Source organism: Nymphalis io, chromosome 3 (genome assembly GCF_905147045.1).
Source record: "Nymphalis io chromosome 3, ilAglIoxx1.1, whole genome shotgun sequence".
Taxonomy (NCBI): domain Eukaryota; kingdom Metazoa; phylum Arthropoda; class Insecta; order Lepidoptera; family Nymphalidae; genus Nymphalis; species Nymphalis io.
In genome coordinates this window covers 12,297,280-12,318,521 of record NC_065890.1, presented here as the reverse complement: position 1 = coordinate 12,318,521, position 21,242 = coordinate 12,297,280, and the positions used below count along the sequence as shown (strand labels likewise).

The 21,242-nt window shown below is 33.6% G+C and overlaps 1 protein-coding gene across 11 annotated transcripts in view; it reads right to left on the bottom strand.

Moving 5' to 3' along the window:
* The window catches only part of LOC126781195 (patronin-like), a 55,414-nt gene extending 34,233 nt beyond the window's left edge, over positions 1-21,181 (bottom strand). For 10 of the 11 annotated variants that reach the window (XM_050506040.1, XM_050506049.1, XM_050506046.1 and 7 more), the window contains exon 1: positions 18,589-18,798. In XM_050506040.1, coding sequence (XP_050361997.1) covers positions 18,589-18,708 — 120 coding nt within the window. In that variant the 5' untranslated portion in view covers positions 18,709-18,798. Of the gene's footprint in view, positions 1-18,588; positions 18,799-20,811 lie in introns of those variants that run through there. The other variant, XM_050506043.1, reaches the window with a different exon arrangement.
* Between the last annotated feature and the right edge of the window lie 61 nt (positions 21,182-21,242).

The window sequence follows — 21,242 nt, the reverse complement described above, 5'->3', positions numbered from 1 at the left end:
AGCGCGGTGAGTATGGGCAAACCCCTCCCTTAATGGCAGATGCGCCCAAAAAAAGGCCCCCAGTTACCGGCAAGCCCGCTAGGCCCGACCAAGGTAGCGGTCGCGGTATCGGCAGGGCAGGGGGTGCTAAGAATCACCGGTTCACGGCAGGCTACCGTATAAAACGACTGAACATGGCAACGTATAATGGACGCTCGATGAGGCTGGACCATCACCTCGCCGAATTAGAAGTAGAGTTAAGTCATATAAACTGGCATATACTGGGGTTATCTGAAGTCCGAAGACAGGGGGAGGACACGATAACTCTAGAGTCCGGTAACTTACTCTACTTCCGCGAAGGTGATAACCTCTCCCAGGGTGGTGTCGGTTTTCTAGTCAAAAAGGATCTCATTAGCAGCATTGTGGAAATCAGTAGTGTGTCGAACCGGGTAGCGTACCTTGTCCTAAAACTTTCCGACAGGTACTCCCTGAAGGTCGTACAGGTATATGCGCCAACTTCGACATACTCTGATGATGTGGTCGAAGCGATGTACGAGGACATCGCAAAGGCCCTCAACGACACCTCGAAGGCCCACTACAATGTTGTTATGGGAGACTTTAATGCTAAAGTGGGAGTACAAGATAGCGGTGAATCGAAAGTCGGACCTTACGGCTTGGGCTGCAGAAATCACAGGGGGCAAATGCTGGTAAACTTTCTCGAAGCGCAGGGGCTTTTTTTGATGAATTCTTTCTTTCAAAAGAAGCCTCAGAGGAGGTGGACCTGGCGAAGCCCCGATAACGTGACAAGGAACGAGATAGACTTTATCATTTCGAATAAAAGGCACATATTTAGAGATGTTTCAGTGATCAACAGATTTAATACCGGAAGTGATCACCGCTTGGTTCGAGGCACTCTAAATATCAACTTAAAAGCCGAAAGATCGAGAATGATGAGGTCTACTCTCCGACCTACCATGCTCCAAGCTGCTCAAGGCTCCGAAAAGTTCCAAATGGAACTTCAAAATCAATTCACCGCGTTGGAAACCATAAGCAGCATTGATGAGAGAACCGACACGCTGGTCAAAATACTGCAAAACACATCCCGCAAGTGTTTTCCGCCACAGAGAAGAGACAACGCACCAAAACTCTCTGCTGAGACACTCGAGCTCATGAGAAAACGACGAGAACTACCATCGTTTTTGTCAGATAAGGCTTTAAACCGAACAATAAAAACGCTGACGCGACGCGATCTCCGACGCTCCAATACCCGTGCCATCAAGGCTGCGATTGAGCAAAATCGGGGATCGAAAGTGTTCGCTCGCAAGTTTGGGAGGCCGCGTCTGACAAAACTTAAAACTGAAAATGGTGGGGTCGTTACCTCTAGGCCTGAGATTGTCGGAGAAGTAGAGAGGTTTTATGGGCAGTTGTTCTCTTCAAGATCGGATAAACCCGTGGGAATCAGTATTGATGACCAGCGCGCCCCTCTTATGCGCCATTACTCCGAGGAGCTCCCGGTCGTTGACCAAGGAGAGATTAGGGCGGCTCTAGAACAGCTTAAAAACAACAAAGCTCCGGGAGATGACGGAATCACAACAGAGTTGCTTAAGGCAGGCGGGACTCCGGTCCTGAAAGAGCTAGCAAGCCTCTTTAATTCCGTCATCCAACATGGCAAGACCCCGGAAACGTGAAGCGGGAGTGAGGTGGTACTGTTTTTCAAGAAAGGTGATAAAACCCTCTTGAAAAACTACAGACCAATCTCCCTCCTGAGTCACGTGTATAAGCTGTTCTCAAGAGTCGTCACGAACCGTCTCGCCAGACGACTTGACGAGTTCCAGCCCCCAGAGCAAGCCGGCTTTCGATCAGGCTACAGCACCGTGGACCACATCCATACTGTTCGGCAGATTGTGCAGAAGACCGAAGAGTACAATCAGCCGCTGTGTAAGGCATTTGTGGACTACGAGAAAGCCTTCGACTCCATCGAAACCTGGGCAGTGCTCGACTCATTGCAGAGATGTCATATCGATTGGAGATATATCGAGGTACTGAGATGTCTGTACAACGCCGCTACAATGACTGTCCACATCCAGGACTGTAAGACGAAGGCGATCCAACTGCGCAGAGGGGTGAGACAGGGGGATGTAATATCCCCGAAACTGTTCACCAACGCGTTGGAAGATGTTTTCAAAACGCTGGATTGGACTAGGTATGGAGTCAATGTAAACGGCGAGTACATCTCACACCTTCGATTTGCCGACGATATCGTCATCATAGCAGAGTCACTGGAACAACTCAACGAAATGCTGCGTAGCCTAGGCGAGTCTTCCCGGCGTGTCGGTCTCGGTATGAACTTGGACAAGACCAAGGTCATGTTCAATAGGCATGTCGTGCCGGGACCGATATACGTCGAGGGGAAACCTCTCGAAGTTGTTAGTGAATATACCTACCTAGGACAGATAATACAAGTCGGTAGGAACAACTTCGAGAAGGAAGCCGATCGAAGAATTCGCTTGGGATGGGCAGCATTTGGCAACCTTCGTCAAGTCCTCAAGTCGTCTATACCGCAATGTTTGAAGACGAAAGTCTTCAACCAATGCGTCTTACCTGCCATGACATACGGTGCCGAAACGTGGGCACTAACTGCGGGACTAGTCCACAAATTCAAAGTCTCTCAGCGTGCTATGGAGCGAGCTATGCTCGGAGTATCTTTGAAGGATAAGATCAGAAATGAGATTATCCGGAAAAGAACCGGAGTCACCGACATAGCTTGCAAAATTAGCAGGCTGAAGTGGCAGTGGGCTGGTCACGTATGTCGTAGGACCGATGGCCGTTGGAGACAAGTCCTAGAGTGGAGACCGCGAATCGGCAAGCGCAGCGTAGGGCGCCCTCCAGCCATGTGGACCGACGACCTTAAGAAGGTGGCGGGCACCAACTGGATGCGGAAGGCGGAGGACAGGGAGCTTTGGCGCACCTTGGGAGAGGCCTATGTTCAGCAGTGGACAACGATTGGCTGTTGATTGATTATGAAAGGCAGAATGCAAATATACATCCTTTCATTCATAGACACTGACAAATATAAACCAAGGAAAATAAAGACTCTATGTCCCTTGTACATAGAATAACAGTGGTTCACTGCTGTATGGAGCACGCCAATAAATAAACAGTATTTTTGCTGTTAGAAGACCTGCACAAAACAATTTCACTGGTACAAATTTAAAAATACACTTGAGCGATCGAAAGGTTTTTAAAAAATCTTTCCTTAGCGCTAACGTATTGTTTATTTATTTATTTATTTAACACTTTTTGCACAACATATACATAAAATGAGAGAAGTAGGAAACAATCAAAGAAAAAGAAAATAAAAAATGGTGCACAAAGGCGGTCTTATCGCTTTTAGCGATCTCTAACAGACAACCTTTGGTGAAAGAATTTTTAAAAGAATGAATGTTTAAAAGGAACCTATATACAAGTTATCATGGTGCTAGCCTAATTAGCTAGTTTGGACTGAGCGTTGACTTTTATTTATAGATTACATAAGATACATATATATATATATATAGCCAACATATTTTTGAATAATAAAAACCTAAAATTTATAAATAGTTTATTCGAATACAGAGACAGTCGGTAAGGTAACATGGTTGATATTATTTAATTAGTTACATATATGGAGTCACAATTTCGATCGCGCTGAACGAAAAATGAAACAGCCGTCCTGTCACCAGTGAAAGTATTACTTTCATTATTATTTAATATCCAATCAATAAAGAAACATTTTATATAATTTTCACTTCAAGTTATAAAGTTAACACCTTTGTTATTAACAACATAACAATTTACATAAATGTTTTATCAATAAAACAGAACTATACTTTATCATTCATTCCCATTCACTAATAGTATTAATTTTTTTTTTATAGAATAGGAAGGCGGACGAGCATGTGGGCCACCTGATGGTAAGTGGTCACCAAACGCCCTTAGACATAGGCATTGTAAGAAATGTTAATCATCGCTTACATCACCAATGCGCCACCAACCTTGGGAACTAAGATGTTATGTCCCTTGTGCCTGTAATTACACTGACTCACTCACCCTTCAAAGTCGAACACAACAATACCAAGTACTGCTGTTTTGCGGCAGAATAATATTGATTTCATTCAAATACTCATCTTTACGTGTTTCCAATGTTAGTATTGACATTTTAAAACGTATTGTTTCATTATCACATATCGGAACTTAGTAATCAGCCATAGCTATCATATGAATCATTATTTATCAAACTATTGAAATACTTCATTAAATAATCATCGATGGATTGATGACAATAATAATAAGATACAAGACGAAAATTTAACTTTTATTTATACTTTATAAAAATAGTACTAATACATTGCAATTTAGAAAAGTGTGTCGTGTAACATTAACAGCCTGTTAATGTCCCACTGGGCTAAGGTCTCTTCTCCCTTTTGAGGAGGTTTTTAGCTTATTCTACCACACTGCTCAAATGCGGGTTTGTAAAATACACATATGGCAGAATATCAATGAAATGAGACACATGGGCAGGTTTCCTTAAGATGTTTTCCTTCACCATCAAGCACGAGATGAATTATACCCACAAATTAAACACATGAAAATTCAGTGGTGCTTGCCCGGGTTTGAACCGACGATCAACGATTAAGATTCACGCGTTCTAACCACTAGGCCATCTCGGCTTGTTTTGTGTATCTTATTATTATTAATTTCGGCAACGATTAAATTTATAAAAGAACGTTCTCACTGACAAAGTTCTTTACAATTACATAGTAATACGTATATATAAAGTTTTATTTAAAATTACGTCTAAATTTTAACATTATCATAAAATTAGCTAAAACTAACAATTTAGATATTAGTTATTATAATTTAGTGGTTAAATGACATCAATTAATGGAGTCATAAACTATCGGCCTTACTTATAAACGTTACATAGCGGCTATTTAGTTAAACACTTCTCTCTTTCTGGCATTATTGATTTTACATTCGAATGAAGACGACACAGCATTGTTTAACTAATCACCCGCTAAATAACGTTTAAAAAGAAGGCCGTATATTGTTTATACACCGCATACAAGTATATCAGTTCCATCGTATTAGATAGAAATCAAATAAAAATATTTAATTGAATTAGAATTTAATTTGTATATCAAAATATGAATAGCAGCTAATCATAAAAACGGTAAGGTCGGACGCGTGCCGTCGCATGCCAGGCGCGATGAAAATAGCTAAGTGTAGAGACACTCCCGAATAGGAAACCACTTGGGATGTTCTCGATCAAAGGCGAACATCATAAACAACTGTCACTACGGACTATAAAATCAGATGCCGGAAGAAATCATATCGATCAAACTATTAAAAACTCTCAAGATACCGCATCAGAACAGAATTATGTTTTTTTTTTTTTTAATTATTACAACGAGTAACGGTGTTGCCTTTTGGGGCCGAGAAATCTGGTTCAATTTTTCTATTCAAACTTAATCGATAATAATATTTAAATTATTGTCACGCTCGGCGAAAGCTAATTTATAAATAGTATAGAATAATATAGTAACAAGTAACTAGGGTATGTTATTTTAAGCAATACTCTTACTCTTTTACGCCATAACGCATATAATAGGTATTTATATCCTATACCAAGAATAGGACTTTAATAAAGTTATAAATTAATTGACGCTAGCAGTGGCGACATCGCTCGCGGTATTTAAAAAAAATATATACAAGTGTATTACAAAATTGTATTAGATAAAGATCAAGTCATATGTCGTATAGTTTAAGCTTTGCGTTAATATTAGTGTAGACACTACCTTATAAAAAGATAAGAATGAAAATATTTAATATGTACCTACAGCAAAATTTTTGCCTGGGTCAAGTTTCAATTTTAACGATTGGAAAAAATGTTTTTAATCATGTAATGAAGTAAATATCACTTTAGAGAAATTAATCTTGATAACTTTCAACCCGCGTGTTATATACATAAAAGAAGTAGAGCGTTTAGGCCACTCTCTACACCGAATTCGTACTAGTTAATTGCTTGATAATTAGCGGCATATCCAACATTCGAATTTCACTCTCTCTTACAATGAAACGTTCAATAAGAAAATTATAGAAAATATAATAATAAATTAATTAATCTTGATTTAACAATAACTCCTACATTATATAATTAAAGGCAAAACAACCACCGAGTCGGAAAGTAGTTCTACCGAGAAGAACCAACAAGCAATTATAGATACTTTTTTTACTAATAAAAATATTTCTTAATAAATCTTGCATGAAAACCGAATATCTCCAAGGTTTCTATGTAATCTATATAATCACATTAATGATTTAAAAAAGAGCAAAAATTTCACGGGCATTCGAGTATTTAAATTAATGAACATCTGCTATAAAACTGTTTGATCAAAAACCATTACAGGCTGACAAAAATCCGTTTGCATTGAAATCACTGCAAAACATACTATTGTTCCTTCGACAAAAACAAAATACGTTGCACTGACCAACGAACAAAGAATATATACAACCGCTTGCCATGGTATCAAATAACTATACCATATAAAGGAAACCGTATCCTGCACTAAGTGACCTAAGCTATACGGACATCTTGCATTTAATATCTGAATATGGTATTTTATTTATAAAGGAATTAGAAGGATGAATTGCTACTGACGTTATTAGTAATGTAATCAAACAATTAAGCCTATATTCTCGTTTGCAATTCAACTCATTGCTAAGTCGACGACAATTGGATATTCACTTATCTATAGAGTAGTGAGTAAATTAAAAAAAAATCTAAAAAATGAAGCAAATTCAAAGATATTAGAAATGCGCAATAAAAAGTAAAAATTTCTCATAGGGTTTAAACGAAAGTTTTTTTATGTAAGCTGTTTGAAGTCAACGCCAAGCCTTTTAAGAATTTTAAACTTTTTTTACATTATATACTTACTATCGACGTTTTTCGATAAAACATATAATAATCTCGACATCAGCTGTCAGTTTATTAAGAAAATATATAAAACGATAAAAAGGATTACGCGTCAACCATAATATTTCCTCCATTTTATGAGTATGTTAAACAAAATTTTAGCGCCAAGCTAATATAATGTCGTCACCTACGTCCATAAAAGTTGGCAATATAAGCAGTATAAACCATTTCTTGCACCCACGGAAGATGCTATGTCTCCTGTGGCTTTAATTAACTGGCTTCACTGAGCCTTTCATACCAGAACGGAATCGGTGAGCGGATGTTACTCGCTCAGACGAGCCTGTATAAAACACTACTACCGATATAACTAATATCCAATCTATGCGAACATAATTACAGGCCACGCTTTAACTGAATACAATTCGCTACGTTATAAAAAATCATAATCACAGAGAGGTCATGGATCCCAAGACAATCGAGTCCAGAAGTCATTATCGGCAATTCGGATCGTTCAAAGCGGTCGATGCGTGGAAGTGGAAAGGTGCGTTGCCACCTGAAACCCACGCGAGCGCTTAGGTCGTGCGCCCACGCCGCCCCCAGACACGTCTCGATACAAATTACTTGTGCAGCTTAAGAGAGATGCTTTTACTTCCTGGTAAGCCTAAATGTGGGAATCGAATAAGTTAGCGAAGTTTGTTTAATTTTAAATGTCCTATTAAATATTAGTATATATAAAACTTTTGATATACGATTATATGTGCATTCATGATTATTTTATATTTGGCTTATACAACATAATGATTAAAATTTAAAACACTTTAGTAATAAAAGACAGAGCACATTCAGGTATGACGTATATTATACATGTACGTTTGAAAGTATTTAAATATATTAGAAGTCGTCATATTACCTTACATTATAAAATAGTAGGAATTTTAAAATTAATGTGGTTAATAAAAACATACATATTTAAGAAAAAGTGAAAGCAACGCAGAAGCTCGTAATCGAATGTAAAAAAAAAGAAAGAAAGTAATCATATATTTACATCGAAACACTTTAAAAAAACAATTATTGGGTAAGTGAATATAATTATACACATTAATAATGATTAAATATAGTGAATATTTAATCATCAATAGTAATATTTTACTATTTAAATTTGTATCATACTAATATAGTCTATGGGTATGTAAGCTTATTTAGATTGTCATTGAAAACATAAAAAAATGCAAAAATATTTTCAACGAAGTCTTATTCATTAATGTTTTATTTAATAACAATATAACGCACGAGCAAAACCTGTTAAAGTAAATATCGATATAATAGCGACCTTGAAATTATATTTCTATTAAAAGATGCGTAAGTAAAAAAAAAAACTAAAGTTCGATATCTCTGACGATAAATAAATCGGTATAAAACATTCAATACATGCAAGTTACGTTTCGCCCCATATACGGCAGACGAGTCAGAGCCGACACAGAGAAAAAAATCCCTTCTTGATCTTCAACATTACAATTTACTTCATAATTCAAAACACGTCCAATTTAAACGTAACTTGCAAGTCTGATATTATTCGGCAAGTTGATTAGGATTTTACAGCAGAACATTTTTCTTATTTGGATTCGAGAACAATGAGATTTGATGAAAGCAACTTTTATACTACACAAAGGCTTTACATGCTTAAAAAAATGTTTTCAGTTAAACACAAATAACTTGAATTTGATCATTTTTAAAAGCAAACCACATGAAATTCAAGGCCAGATCTGCAAAATCCAAGCAAATCTAACAACTTTCGCAGTTGGTGGAACTAATGATCGTACAATTAACTCTACAATACAGGAAGTGAGATGATTAGTTTTAACCTGAGTCATTCGAAGACCGTAAACCTCAATTTATCCAAAACGAGTTTTAAATTTAGCGTATTATGAGAAAATATACTGACATCACATTTAATTATTATCAGAGTTAATGAATTTAAATAACACATACAAACAATTTCAATTGAAAAACGTCAACATAACTGAAACGATGAAGTCATAACAAACTACAACTATAAATATCAAACCCACGCAGACTCGAAAGATCACCTTTATGGTACTGTAAATTTCGGCTTCAACTCGGCGCATAATTTTAACATTAAAATGGGCTTACGTTTTATAATTGATCAGTAAGAACCTCAATACAGCCTCTACATTCAAAAAACTAATACTTTCAAGAAAAATAACTTATTAAAAAAACACACATACAATAACACTGATATCTGCGGACTATCAAAGATTAAGAATGTCTTCAAATAATTCAAAATGTCTGATAAGCTTATCAAGCCATGACCGATTAAAGTTTCTAGTACTTTCTCTGTTGGATTTTTAAATTTCACGTAATATAATCGATAAAACAACAGTGCTAAGCAACATGTGTATCATTAGCAGCCATTCATTTTCTTCGTTTCAGATATCTACCATCTACCGTGCGACCCAGTTGGAAGCTGTAGACACGATCTTGGTGAAAGTGAGAGATGATTCTTAGTCGTGCGAACGTATCGCCAAGCGACTACCAATATAAATATTTCGTAATCGCAATTTTAGGTACCGATGGGCTGCCGATCAATACGCTGGACAAAACCGACGGCTTGCAAACAAAAAAACACACGATTACATCATGACTTAAACAAACTAAAAAAAAAATATGAACAACCTTTTTAGATTAAAAAATATTTCAATTTCGATTCATCGGTTAGTTATACATTAGTAAAACGCAGAAAGATTGTTGAAAATCTGCAAGATTATTGGTAGAAGTTATTGGGCTCGGTCATAAGTAAATACGTAACTATGTGTATGACTAATAAATAACTATGGATTTATCCAAAATGTCTCTACAAATATATATAAATATATATATTATTAAATAAACATAGATTAAAAATGATATTAGCATTTGTGTATTCGTAATTGGTAAATGCTAAGACAAATAGCACTCCTTTCGTTCATGTAACTCCAATGACACCTGAGGCTGACGAAGTGTAAAATTACATTATCTGTTTGCACTAAAATTTAAATTCCTAAATCGCCGATGTTTAAATATATAGTATTTCAGAAGAATATAATATTCAATGACATCTCTGTAGCATAGCAAATAATATTTTTTAGACAGACAGGGTTTATCTTCAATGAGATAAGACACTATTTATTTTAAGGTTTATTCGAAATTCATTATAATAATAATAATAATATCCTGGGACATTTTTCACACACGGCCATCTGATCCCAAATTAAGCTTGTACAAAGCTTGTGCTATGGAAACCAGACAACTGATATACTACATATACTACTTTTCTTTTATAAATACATACTTATATAGATAATTACACCCAGACTAAGGACAAACAGACATGTTCTGCACACAAATGTCTGTCCTGGGTGGGAATCGAACCCACAACCTTCGGCGTGAAAGGCAAGTATCTACCAACCACGCCAACCGGCTCGTCAAATCAATTCATTGAACGAGGACTGAATTTAATGAGAAAGTTAGCAATCTTTGTTGCCCTAATATTATACCGTTATTAGTAATTATGATAGAGCTCTTGACAACTTGCTGTAATTTCCTTAAATAACTAGATTGACTTGGTCGAATCGACGGTTATTATTTGGAGAAAGTCTATCGCTAAAAATGGAACGATGTGATAAATATAGAAGTATATTAGATGTAAAATGAATTTGACTTGACTTTTTTGCACTTGAGGCACTAAAGGATGTATGCAAATGCGATTGAAATAGCGAGGGGTATCAGTATTCTACAGAAAACCTATAAGCAATTTTGCGTTTAGTTACTTATACATGCAGCTCGTTTTCAAGATTTCCCACGGAGGTTGCGTCGCACAATTGCCTCCGGTGCTATTTGAACATTTAATTTTACACGGAATATGGGCTTGGCGAGACTTACTCAAGAATCTTTTGCTTTCGTAGCTTACATTCAGCGAACTATTGCAAAGTTCTGAAACCTACGCTTTAGTGAACTAATGAGAAAATATAAATATCTTTAAATATAAATTTTAAAACTACGTTTCGGCAATTAAAATTATAAGCATTTTATCCACGTTATTTCATTAAAAATTACAATTTAACTATTTGGAAATACGCTATTGGGTGAAAATTGAATTGCAAGGTCTATTTATATCTATGTAGTAATTTAATTATTTGAAACATTCAGATATTTTAATGATTTCTTTTAAAACAAAATGAACATGAAACAAGATGCAATTAATGATTATCAAAAAACATTCCTGATAAGGCGTATACGACTAATTACCTTAATCTTGAATAAAATGTTAATTATAAAGAGTTTATATAAAATTGATGGCAAACAATACAATTTTAAAAAACACAACCAAATAATCAGAATCTGATAATTGTTTTTTTTTTATTCCGTTCTATTGCATTTTTTTATATAAATCAGTGTACGCCTAGTGGTCGAAATTCTATTATAATCATTATTGAAAATTTGAGAAAACCATATACGAATTTCCATGTTTCGAACATCTGTGAATTCTACTTATTTCCATTTTTTTTTATTGCTAAGTTCGCCAAACGATTCCATAAGATAAAAGGTAGTGACTGTTTTTTCTTAGCCTATTTATACATACACTGAAAACTTTATATGACTTCTTAGATTAAACGTATGTGGGTAATTTAACTCGTAACTGGAACCATTTCCAATTACCGGATCAAACTGTAATTTCGCACACGCATGTAGTTTTGATGACGATAGCATAATCCGATTCGACCTTGAACTTATCTTGTATCAATTTGTAGTCTTCTTGCGATTTACTGGTGGTAGGGCTTTGTGCAAGCTCGTCTAGGTAAATACCCACTCATCAGATATTCTACCGCTAATCAAGAGTACTTGGTATTGTTATGTAATAATATGTAATTCTTACAATGCCAATGTCTAAGGGCGTTTGGTGACCACTTACCATCAGGTGGCCCATATGCTCGTCCACCTTTCTATTCTATAAAAAAAAATGTTCCGGTTTAAAGGGTGAGTGAGCCAGTGTCATTACAGGCACAAGGTACATAACATCTTAGTTCCCAAGGTTGGTGGCGCATTAGTGATGTAAGCGATGGTTAACACTTACATCACGTGGCCCATATGCGCGCCCGCTTACCTATTCTATATAAAAAAGATGGCACTGTCTATGTCTAATACAGATGCCTTGTATATTATTTAAACTAAATTGAACCATGCTTTGATACAAGAATAAAAACTTTTTGAAGTTTTGTATTAAATGACCAAGTTTGATTTATCAATGAATTACAAAATCACTTACGTTTCTTTTTGTTTAATCTAACAATACATTATATAAACTTATCACATTATTATCATAACTATGTACAAGATTTTATAATCTTATGTCGTCAACAATGATGTACGGCTTTTTAACTAAATTTTTCGTAACATTTATCATTTCAGTTGAATGACAACCATAAAAGTTAGTAGGGTAAGATGATGATTTAAATGATGTCTAAGATGTTGACTGACGTATGTGGTTTATTTAACAATATTTTGTTTCTCGGACTAACTTACTAATGCGACAGCACGGTGTAGAGCAAATAAAACAAATAAGCAAATATTATCAATTTGTGAAAAACTAAACATAAGACATATTATATTTAAAATCGTTATACAAACTTTTCTTATTGACTCGAAAATATTGTTACGTTCGGAGAAATAGTGCCTTTCTGGGTCAATGCTAAGGGGAAACAAACACCCACTTTTATCGCCCACCCCGTCATCAACGAGATTCTTTTCAAGTGATTGGATGTAGGTAAAAATGTATTTGTTTGTATCTTATAAAACAGTAAGATATTTTCCGCAAATGATATAACGTAGCAATTAAAACTAAAAGTTATTACCTTAAAGCGTGCTTTATAAACCAGGAAACATTCGTGACATTCTCTAGAATGATTGATAGAAAAACCAATAATGGAAACCAACAGTTAGACAGGTTAGTCTATATGAGATGTAGGATATAATACTTCACTTTTAAGGTAATAATATATGTGACCAAGTAAGAGCGATTTAACATATATTTCGTAGTTATACTTAGGAATTAAAAAATTATATAGTGAATATTACCATAAATACCAAAAAATTACATATGTCAAATTCAAATATCTTTAATAAATATTGGACAAACACATAGTTATTCATTGCAGAAAAAGTTTAATTACAAAAAAAAAATATTACGCCTATTTTTGATCCTTGATACAGGCTAAAAGAAATATTTATTAGTACCAAAAAGTTGTCAAAATTTCAGCTTGTTTGATACTCAAATTGTTTGGGTGAAACTAGTTTAAAATTGGGTTGAAAGATTTTACCTACTATCAAGTGAAGTAAAATACAAAATTTCCTCGAACGAAAATTGTTCTTGACCATAAAAGTTACATATATGGTACTTGTTATTATAATATAATTAATAAAATCAATAAATCTAAATGAAATATGAAGAAATAGCGGACATCATAAGTAAAGCTTTCTCTACCGGAAAGCCATTAAAGCAAGCTCATTCTGTCGTTAGTTCAACACCGGTCTTGTGTATGGAGACCTAGACTATTTAAGATGTTTTATATAAAGAGAATGGTTAATACTTCAACGTTAGGTGATGTTTAAAACTTTGTAATTAAAAACCGTCAAGAGATTTCTGTTTAATTAACATCTTATGTTACAATTAACTTACGTAAATTGAAGATGCCTATATTTATATAAACTTGTGGAAGATTAAAGATCTTCCACATATTTATATAAATATAGGCAAAGACGAAATAGTAACTTTGTCTCTTCTGTTTTCGAACAGATTTTCTTTTCTTTGGTACTACTATTTTGGTATACTTGCAAATATGTATATACGTAAACGTCTATATATATTCAAATTTTCAATAATGATCAAGGTTTAACTTCGACCACCATGCGAAAACAATACCACAGTATTAATCATTAAACAGATAATTGAGAGAAAGGTAAAGTAAAAAAAAATTACAGATATAATTTGACATTTTCGAATGTATCAAATAACGCGATAAATATTATAGGAAATAAAAGCTATATATTTCATTTTTCTTAAAACGTTGTCATCAAAAACGCCATTCAAGAAATTTTATGGCCATAAAATATCCAATGTCTTTAGGAGGTTAAGACGTGAGTTCAAGAGAAAATAAGATGTGTGGAAAATACTCACGTAATACGATGTCGTGGATCTAAAACGGTACCATAGTATTTTTATTTTATAATATAAATTTTACCAAAAATATAATAACTATCGATAAAAAATTTGTTACACTAAAACCTTAAAAGTTACAATTAAATATTTACATAGATTTACCTTGTTTTGTTTTGGCTTAGGATTTTTTTATGGTATATTCAACTTATAATCTATCGAACAACATAAGAACCATTCAAGTCGGTTCACTAAACGCAAAGTAATACACAGAAGTAGCAAATCCAGTATATTTCTACTCGTATTCCAAGTATACCCTCGAGAAGTATTAAAGTCGTTAAAAAAGAATAAGGTCGTAACATCCTTCTTTTTGAATAAAACAAATCTATATATGTATAGGCGTTATGAAACATGGTTCCTTTTACAACACTATATATCAAGTATGCTTTAATAAAAACTCCATTTCGTTCAACCATTTTAAATTGAAGTAACAATACAAATTAATCCATACTAATATTTAACTATATCCGGTTATAACATTTCCATTACGTCATATCTTCAAAACAAAACCAAGGCAAGAGCCTATCAAAAACACATGAAATAAATCGGTCGAATCTCGCTTAGGAGATGCAATCCAATTCTACCAATAACCTTCATTCAAGGATAGTAACATGATCGCCATGTTATTTTAAAAGAAATTTTAGAAGATAAAAAAAAAAACGTTAATTCAATAATATACCAACATACGGTAAAAAAATTAAAGTTACTTAATATTTAGAAAATTACTTCAACGATATTAGTTTTTTTTGTAAAGTACGTACTCGTTATCTCCTATATAATATATTGAAATTAAAATAAATATAGCACATCTTACAAGGTAAATGCACTGCCGACGCTGCCAACATTTGATTTAAGATGTCATGTCTATTGTTTTGTAATTACACAGGCTCACACACCCTTCAAATCAGAACACAGCGATACTAAGTATCTTTGTGTTGTTGTCATAGATAATTGATGAGTAAGTACCATCTACTCAGACGTTCATGCTCAAAGCTCGATAAACAGATTTCTTATACGTTTATGTGTTTATAGTCTGACATTGACAAGTTAACTATTTCAATGCTTGCTTAAGCTAATAATATAATTGTTACGGAACATTGAATTAGATGTGCCTACATAAGAGTAACAAGGTCCACGCCTTATAGGACATCGGTGGGCGGAAGTATGCGAGAACAGCGGCCGTCCGTCTGTTGCAAGATTCTCGATCATCTCCTAAACGAGTACAACATATTTATTTATAGATTATACTTTTTAGTCTTACTTACATTCACAATAAATATAGCATAACGTTCTGAAGTCAAGTCATATAAAAATGACACGAAGATTTTTTACTTGAAATGAAAAATTCATGTTGGTACAACATCGGAACTTGTCCAGACGTTGCTATTACCATAAAAGAAAATGGTAAATTTCTCAAGGCTCAAGGGCAAAAGATTGTGACCTTTAAACGACACTTGAGTACCAAAAATAACGAGAAATGTTATTTTTGCTTGAAAATAAGTTATTAGATGTAGATGTAGGATTACCGATTACCTATTTTCTAAATTCATTAAATTGTAATAACTTATAAGTTAAAAATCTATGATTTCTAGCACTTTCTTACAAATTAAAATTATTCTATTTTAAACTAAATAATTAAAAACAGTTACAATCTCGCGATTTAGTTAACGGATATAAATGATACGGTGAAGCGAATAACAGTAATGATAATTGCAAATATTGTCATTGAATTGTTCTAAGCTCTACAAATACCTTAAACCTGATCTCTTGTTTGTTTTGTTTTATCTATTATATACGAGTGCAATACGTGCAATTTAAATTGGTACGCTTGAAGTTTGTCTCTTATTGTGATTTGCGCGTATAACAATAAAGAATTATCGACTATTTATGTAGTTGTAAAGCCCAATATGCGTATTCTGCCAAGTCTTAATTACTACTGAACTCACTTAGTCCGCATTTATTCTCAACTTAAAACTATCAGCGGAGAGCACACCTACTCAGGACTCATTTCTAACAGCCGACTTTGGTCGAGTTTATTTTACAAGAATAGCAATAGGATTTAAGTATATACATTGAAATACTTCTTTATTGTTATTGAAATGATAAACAAAACAATTTTATATATTAAAGTAACTTGTTAATTCTGTGATATTTTTAAGTCAACGCGATAAGATTTCTTTAGGTATAAAAAAAATGTTATCGCGTTGGCTATCTAAAAAATAAGTTGGTATCCGTAAGTTTTTGTAACATTTTCGATAAAAGGTAAACAAGGAAACGCCCGCACAGTAAATCATTATGAGTTAATGACGCAAGGTGATCATTAACATGACATTCATTCTAATGAGGCTTAAGTACATGAATATGCGGTAAAACTATATTAAAACTTAACGACTTAAATGACAAACTGATTTCAATAGATATAGCACTCAATTGGCATTCTAGATAAAGTGTACTTTGCATCTCTAATGAAATGGTTAAGGACACTGGTTCTATCAAGTCACGATTAAACTAGATCCAAAATGCATAGTTAGTTTCTTAGCCTACCTTGAGTTATATTCCTTGAATGTTTACATTTCTTGACAATCGTTTAAAACACTTGCATATATAATAACTTATTAATACTTTATGAAAACAGTACAGATAAATGCTAAGAACTATTTATGTAATGTAATTATATAATGTTTAATACAAAGGACGGCATATCGGCTTCTTTAATTATTTCTACTACACAAGTCACTTAAAAATAGAAACCGGACACGTGGTGCAGTTCTTTCGATGATAAATCTCTTTTAATAAAATCATAATTATATACAAAAAAAAACTATCTATTTGATTGATAAGTATAAAAGTTTCAAGCTATAGCGAGTCACACAATCAGAGTTCGCTTATGCAAAACACACACAGATACAAAATACTAATATACCACACAAAATCAGTTACGGTGATTGTAAATTTCGTCACTAGTGGCGGTTTTAATTCATTCACTCTGTATTTGTGACTAAAAAATTCACTGTGGGAAAGGAAATTGCGAACAAAGGCACCACTCTCCATTTTATTATCGCTTCAAACGTGTCTGTAGCTTGATATTTTCTCTGTCTATTGAATTATGACGGATCATTTTACAATCTCTCATTTGATGTTAAATATTATAATAATAATATTTAAACTCTCAAACTATTTCAAGACAAAAGTGATATCCATGTTAATTAAAATAAAGACATTCTAAAGCAAATGCAAGACATTATCAATATGTCTCTTCGAAGTTCATGACTGATTGCGCTTTCCGGTTATCAAAAGTGTTAAGAAATTATTCATATGTATTTATTGAAATGATGAATAAACACAATCATAGTCAACGTCGAAGTTCTTAATTCAAAATTGAAGTATTACTCATTGATTCTGACTTATATTGCATTTTGTTTTTCTTTTTTTTTGTTTTAGTTGACTTTGAATTAAACGTTCAGCAGTATTTTAATTGTGGAGAGAATAACAAAACAATTTTAATTAAATTTACGACGTGTCGTGGTAACTTTTGAAGGTAAAATGTGTATAAGCGCCGGTGAGATCTGGGTCGGTAATCTCTGCTACATCCGAAGAGGTTTAGAGAAGAGCTCCTTTCGCGTGCGACGAGCAACGAGCCGTGAGTCTCCGAGATGCGGCTACGGTCTGATGCCCTAACCTTGGCCGCACCATCCCGTCTATTCCCTAACGTTGAAGATGACATCATGATGAAAATACTTAACAATCCATGTGGCTAGCGCGGCCAAGGACGATATTTCAATCAATGTAATATAAGAGACGAATATTAAAAAGGAAAGTAAGGTTATTGACCTCACAACGGACGATTTCAGTAGACTGATGGCTGTTCCGATTCTTTTTTTAACTACAAAATTTGTTCCGAAACGAGCACGACAATTTCCTACGGAACGTCGAACAAATTTAAAAATACATAATATTGCTTTTAAGCAATCTAGTAAATTAAGTAAATTATTAGGCACTCGGGCTCACGCAGAGTGCTCTAGGCGCCAATGCAATCTTAATACTCATTGTAATGATTGTTAGATATAACGCATGACTTTCTAAGCTTTTGTCTTAAAAATTGTTTTGCAAAGCGATTTCTTCGGCCTTGGAATATTTAAACCTCAACACATATTCGAAGGAAATAACTAATACGTAGTTAGTCCTTTCAATATTAATATATATATACAAATCAATCGTTTTTAAAAATATCTTGTCATAATCAATTATTTCTATAGTTATCATATTTAATTATAGATAACGCGATCTTTCACCTACACCTGGATCGAAACATTATCAGCATTCCATAGGCATAGCGTATCGCCCATCAATGTAACAGTGCTTATATCGCAATGGGATAGCTTACCGAGACCGCGACTGAGGCGCTCGGAACAATACCGGTGTTTTCCGTTTCTTGGCCATCAGGTGCGCTCAGAAATCGGCGAAGAGTGCCGTATCCAGAAGCTGAGGCTACCATGGCTACCATTATTAATACACACACTACACAATGACCACTGGACGCTCACGTTGACATCACTTTAGCGGAGATGGTAACGCGCGCGGCGTGCTGCGCGCCCGACGCGTTTCAACTGCCTGCGCTTGGGCCGATACGCGCCCCCCTACCGCGGCGTTGAGGATTGTTTGACAATGAGATAAGTATGTTAACATTGAATATACATCGCGATTAGAGGACATAACTTACAAGTTAAGTTACTCTAACTGATTAGGTATATGTTATAACTTATACTACCATGATCAATGAAATTTTATTTTTTGCAATTTGCAAATATAATTTCAAATTATAAAATTAATTATTATTGATTTTATAAATAAGTAAACAACGCGATAAAATAGTATTGGTAATAACTTGGTATTTCTTTTTTAATATAAATAAAAATAATCTTAATGTAGAAGTATTTCTAACAAATAATATTTAGTAACATTAATCAAACCTCACATTTGACATAAAGATGACAAAACAGCCCACAATTATAAATAAATGACATAATATTTCCTACACGAATTAGGTTTATGAAGGATATTGGATTTTATATTTATACTATTATAAAGTGATTAAGGAAAACTAAAGTTCACTAGAATAACAAGAGAGATAGTGTCTATATAAACAGCAAAAAAATTAACTCATACAAAATAATTTAGTGGACTAAAAATATATTTATAAAAATTAGTAAAACAATTTAATCAAATCTTTATTACATTAACTGTGTTCCAATTAAGGTCTTAAGAATATTTTTAGTGAATGATATTGTGTTACAAAGAATGATTTCCTCCAGCCAATTGTAATATGAGTTTGTAAATTATTTCATGTAAGTACAGAAGTGAATATAGTAAGAGATTACACATCATTGGATGTGCACTCTCAATGTTGAGAAAAGCCTAATCAACAAATCTGATTAAAACCTAAGGGGTTGATTGCAGATGATAAAAAAAAGATTATAAAAAAAAACATCACTAACACACTTTACATAACTGAAAAATAATTTTGTAATCAGTTATGAAATAATTATTAATTTTTTTAAATAAATTCCTCATATTTATAAATGAATACCAAAGCTACTAATATAAATTAACAAAATATTTTAAACATTGTTAATATAATCATTAGCAACTTTACCATAAATTTATTATTATGTTGCCAAAAGAGATGGTTAAATTTGTAATCATTAAAACCTTTATTTAACAATTTCTTTACTTTAAATATCAAAATCAATGTAATACACATGTACATTAAGTAAATTAAACTAACCAACCAGTTGTTCATAAGCATTTACCGTTAGATGAGTAATAATAAAGAAATTTGCAATCAGAATAGAATTATATTAATCAATTATAATATACATAAGTTATATATTTGTTATATAATAACAGGATATTGTGAATATACCACTTCTAAATTGTAACTTGCATTATTAAAACACTTTAAGCAATACAGAAAGCAGAGATAATATTAAAAAAACCATAACAAAAAATGACCAATTATTATTATCTTTAATAGACAATGATGAAGTAAATTTATTCCTTGAACCAATAATAAACCCTGAAATAGCAACACAATTTACCTCCATACATGTACAATTTTTTAGATTGTAAGAATATAATAACATAATTTTGTACTTTAAAGTTATTTCAAGTAATAGCCGAATAAATTTATAATTTTACAAGCAACAAAAAATTGATTGTTGTAAGTTTAAAACAAAGGTTGTACATACTATATATATAAAATATATCTGATATGCCATGTAAGGCACATAACAATGTTCTAATAGCAATAATTTATTCAACAGGAGTGTGGGCAGTCAACTTCACCCACTCTTTGCCTTGATTTGTTTAGAATGATTTAAAGGTGACTCCATCACTTAAATTTCGGATCTATAACACTTACAAAACAAAATAAGACAGTTGGAATTATGTTATATGATTCTTATGACTAATACCAATCTGCTTTTATGTATTGTATAAAATAATGAGCAATCAGTATTAACAACGTCTTTTATCGAAATATATGTCGACATGTGCGCTGAAAACATAAATTGTTCGCGACCGGCAATTATAGACGTCTTGAACTCACCTGTTTGGTGTCCACAGTGTCTGTGGCCTCCATGTTGGCATATGTACGTTCCTGCCTCTCCATGACTTCGAAAACATCAGAAACGCCTAATCCATCGACTGGGCATTACAAAAGCACATAATACTCCCATAAACATAACAATCACGATGGTACAAAATTTTAAAACGAAACAATGTCAATGATCCAACTAAACACGTTCAACACTTTGAATCTACTACGCCAAAAGAAAAGGTACTAATGTCTTATTATTCATACCGTTGGACACATTCTGATTATATCATCCAGAATAGAGTATACCAATATCTAATTTTATATGTAAAATTAAGAAAACACTGCTCATCACCATCTTAAAATTTCACGCATTCCGTCATCGAGGCCGACTGACTGTGGTCGCTGCCCTGTCTTACGGTTCTATTAACGCATTTTTTTTG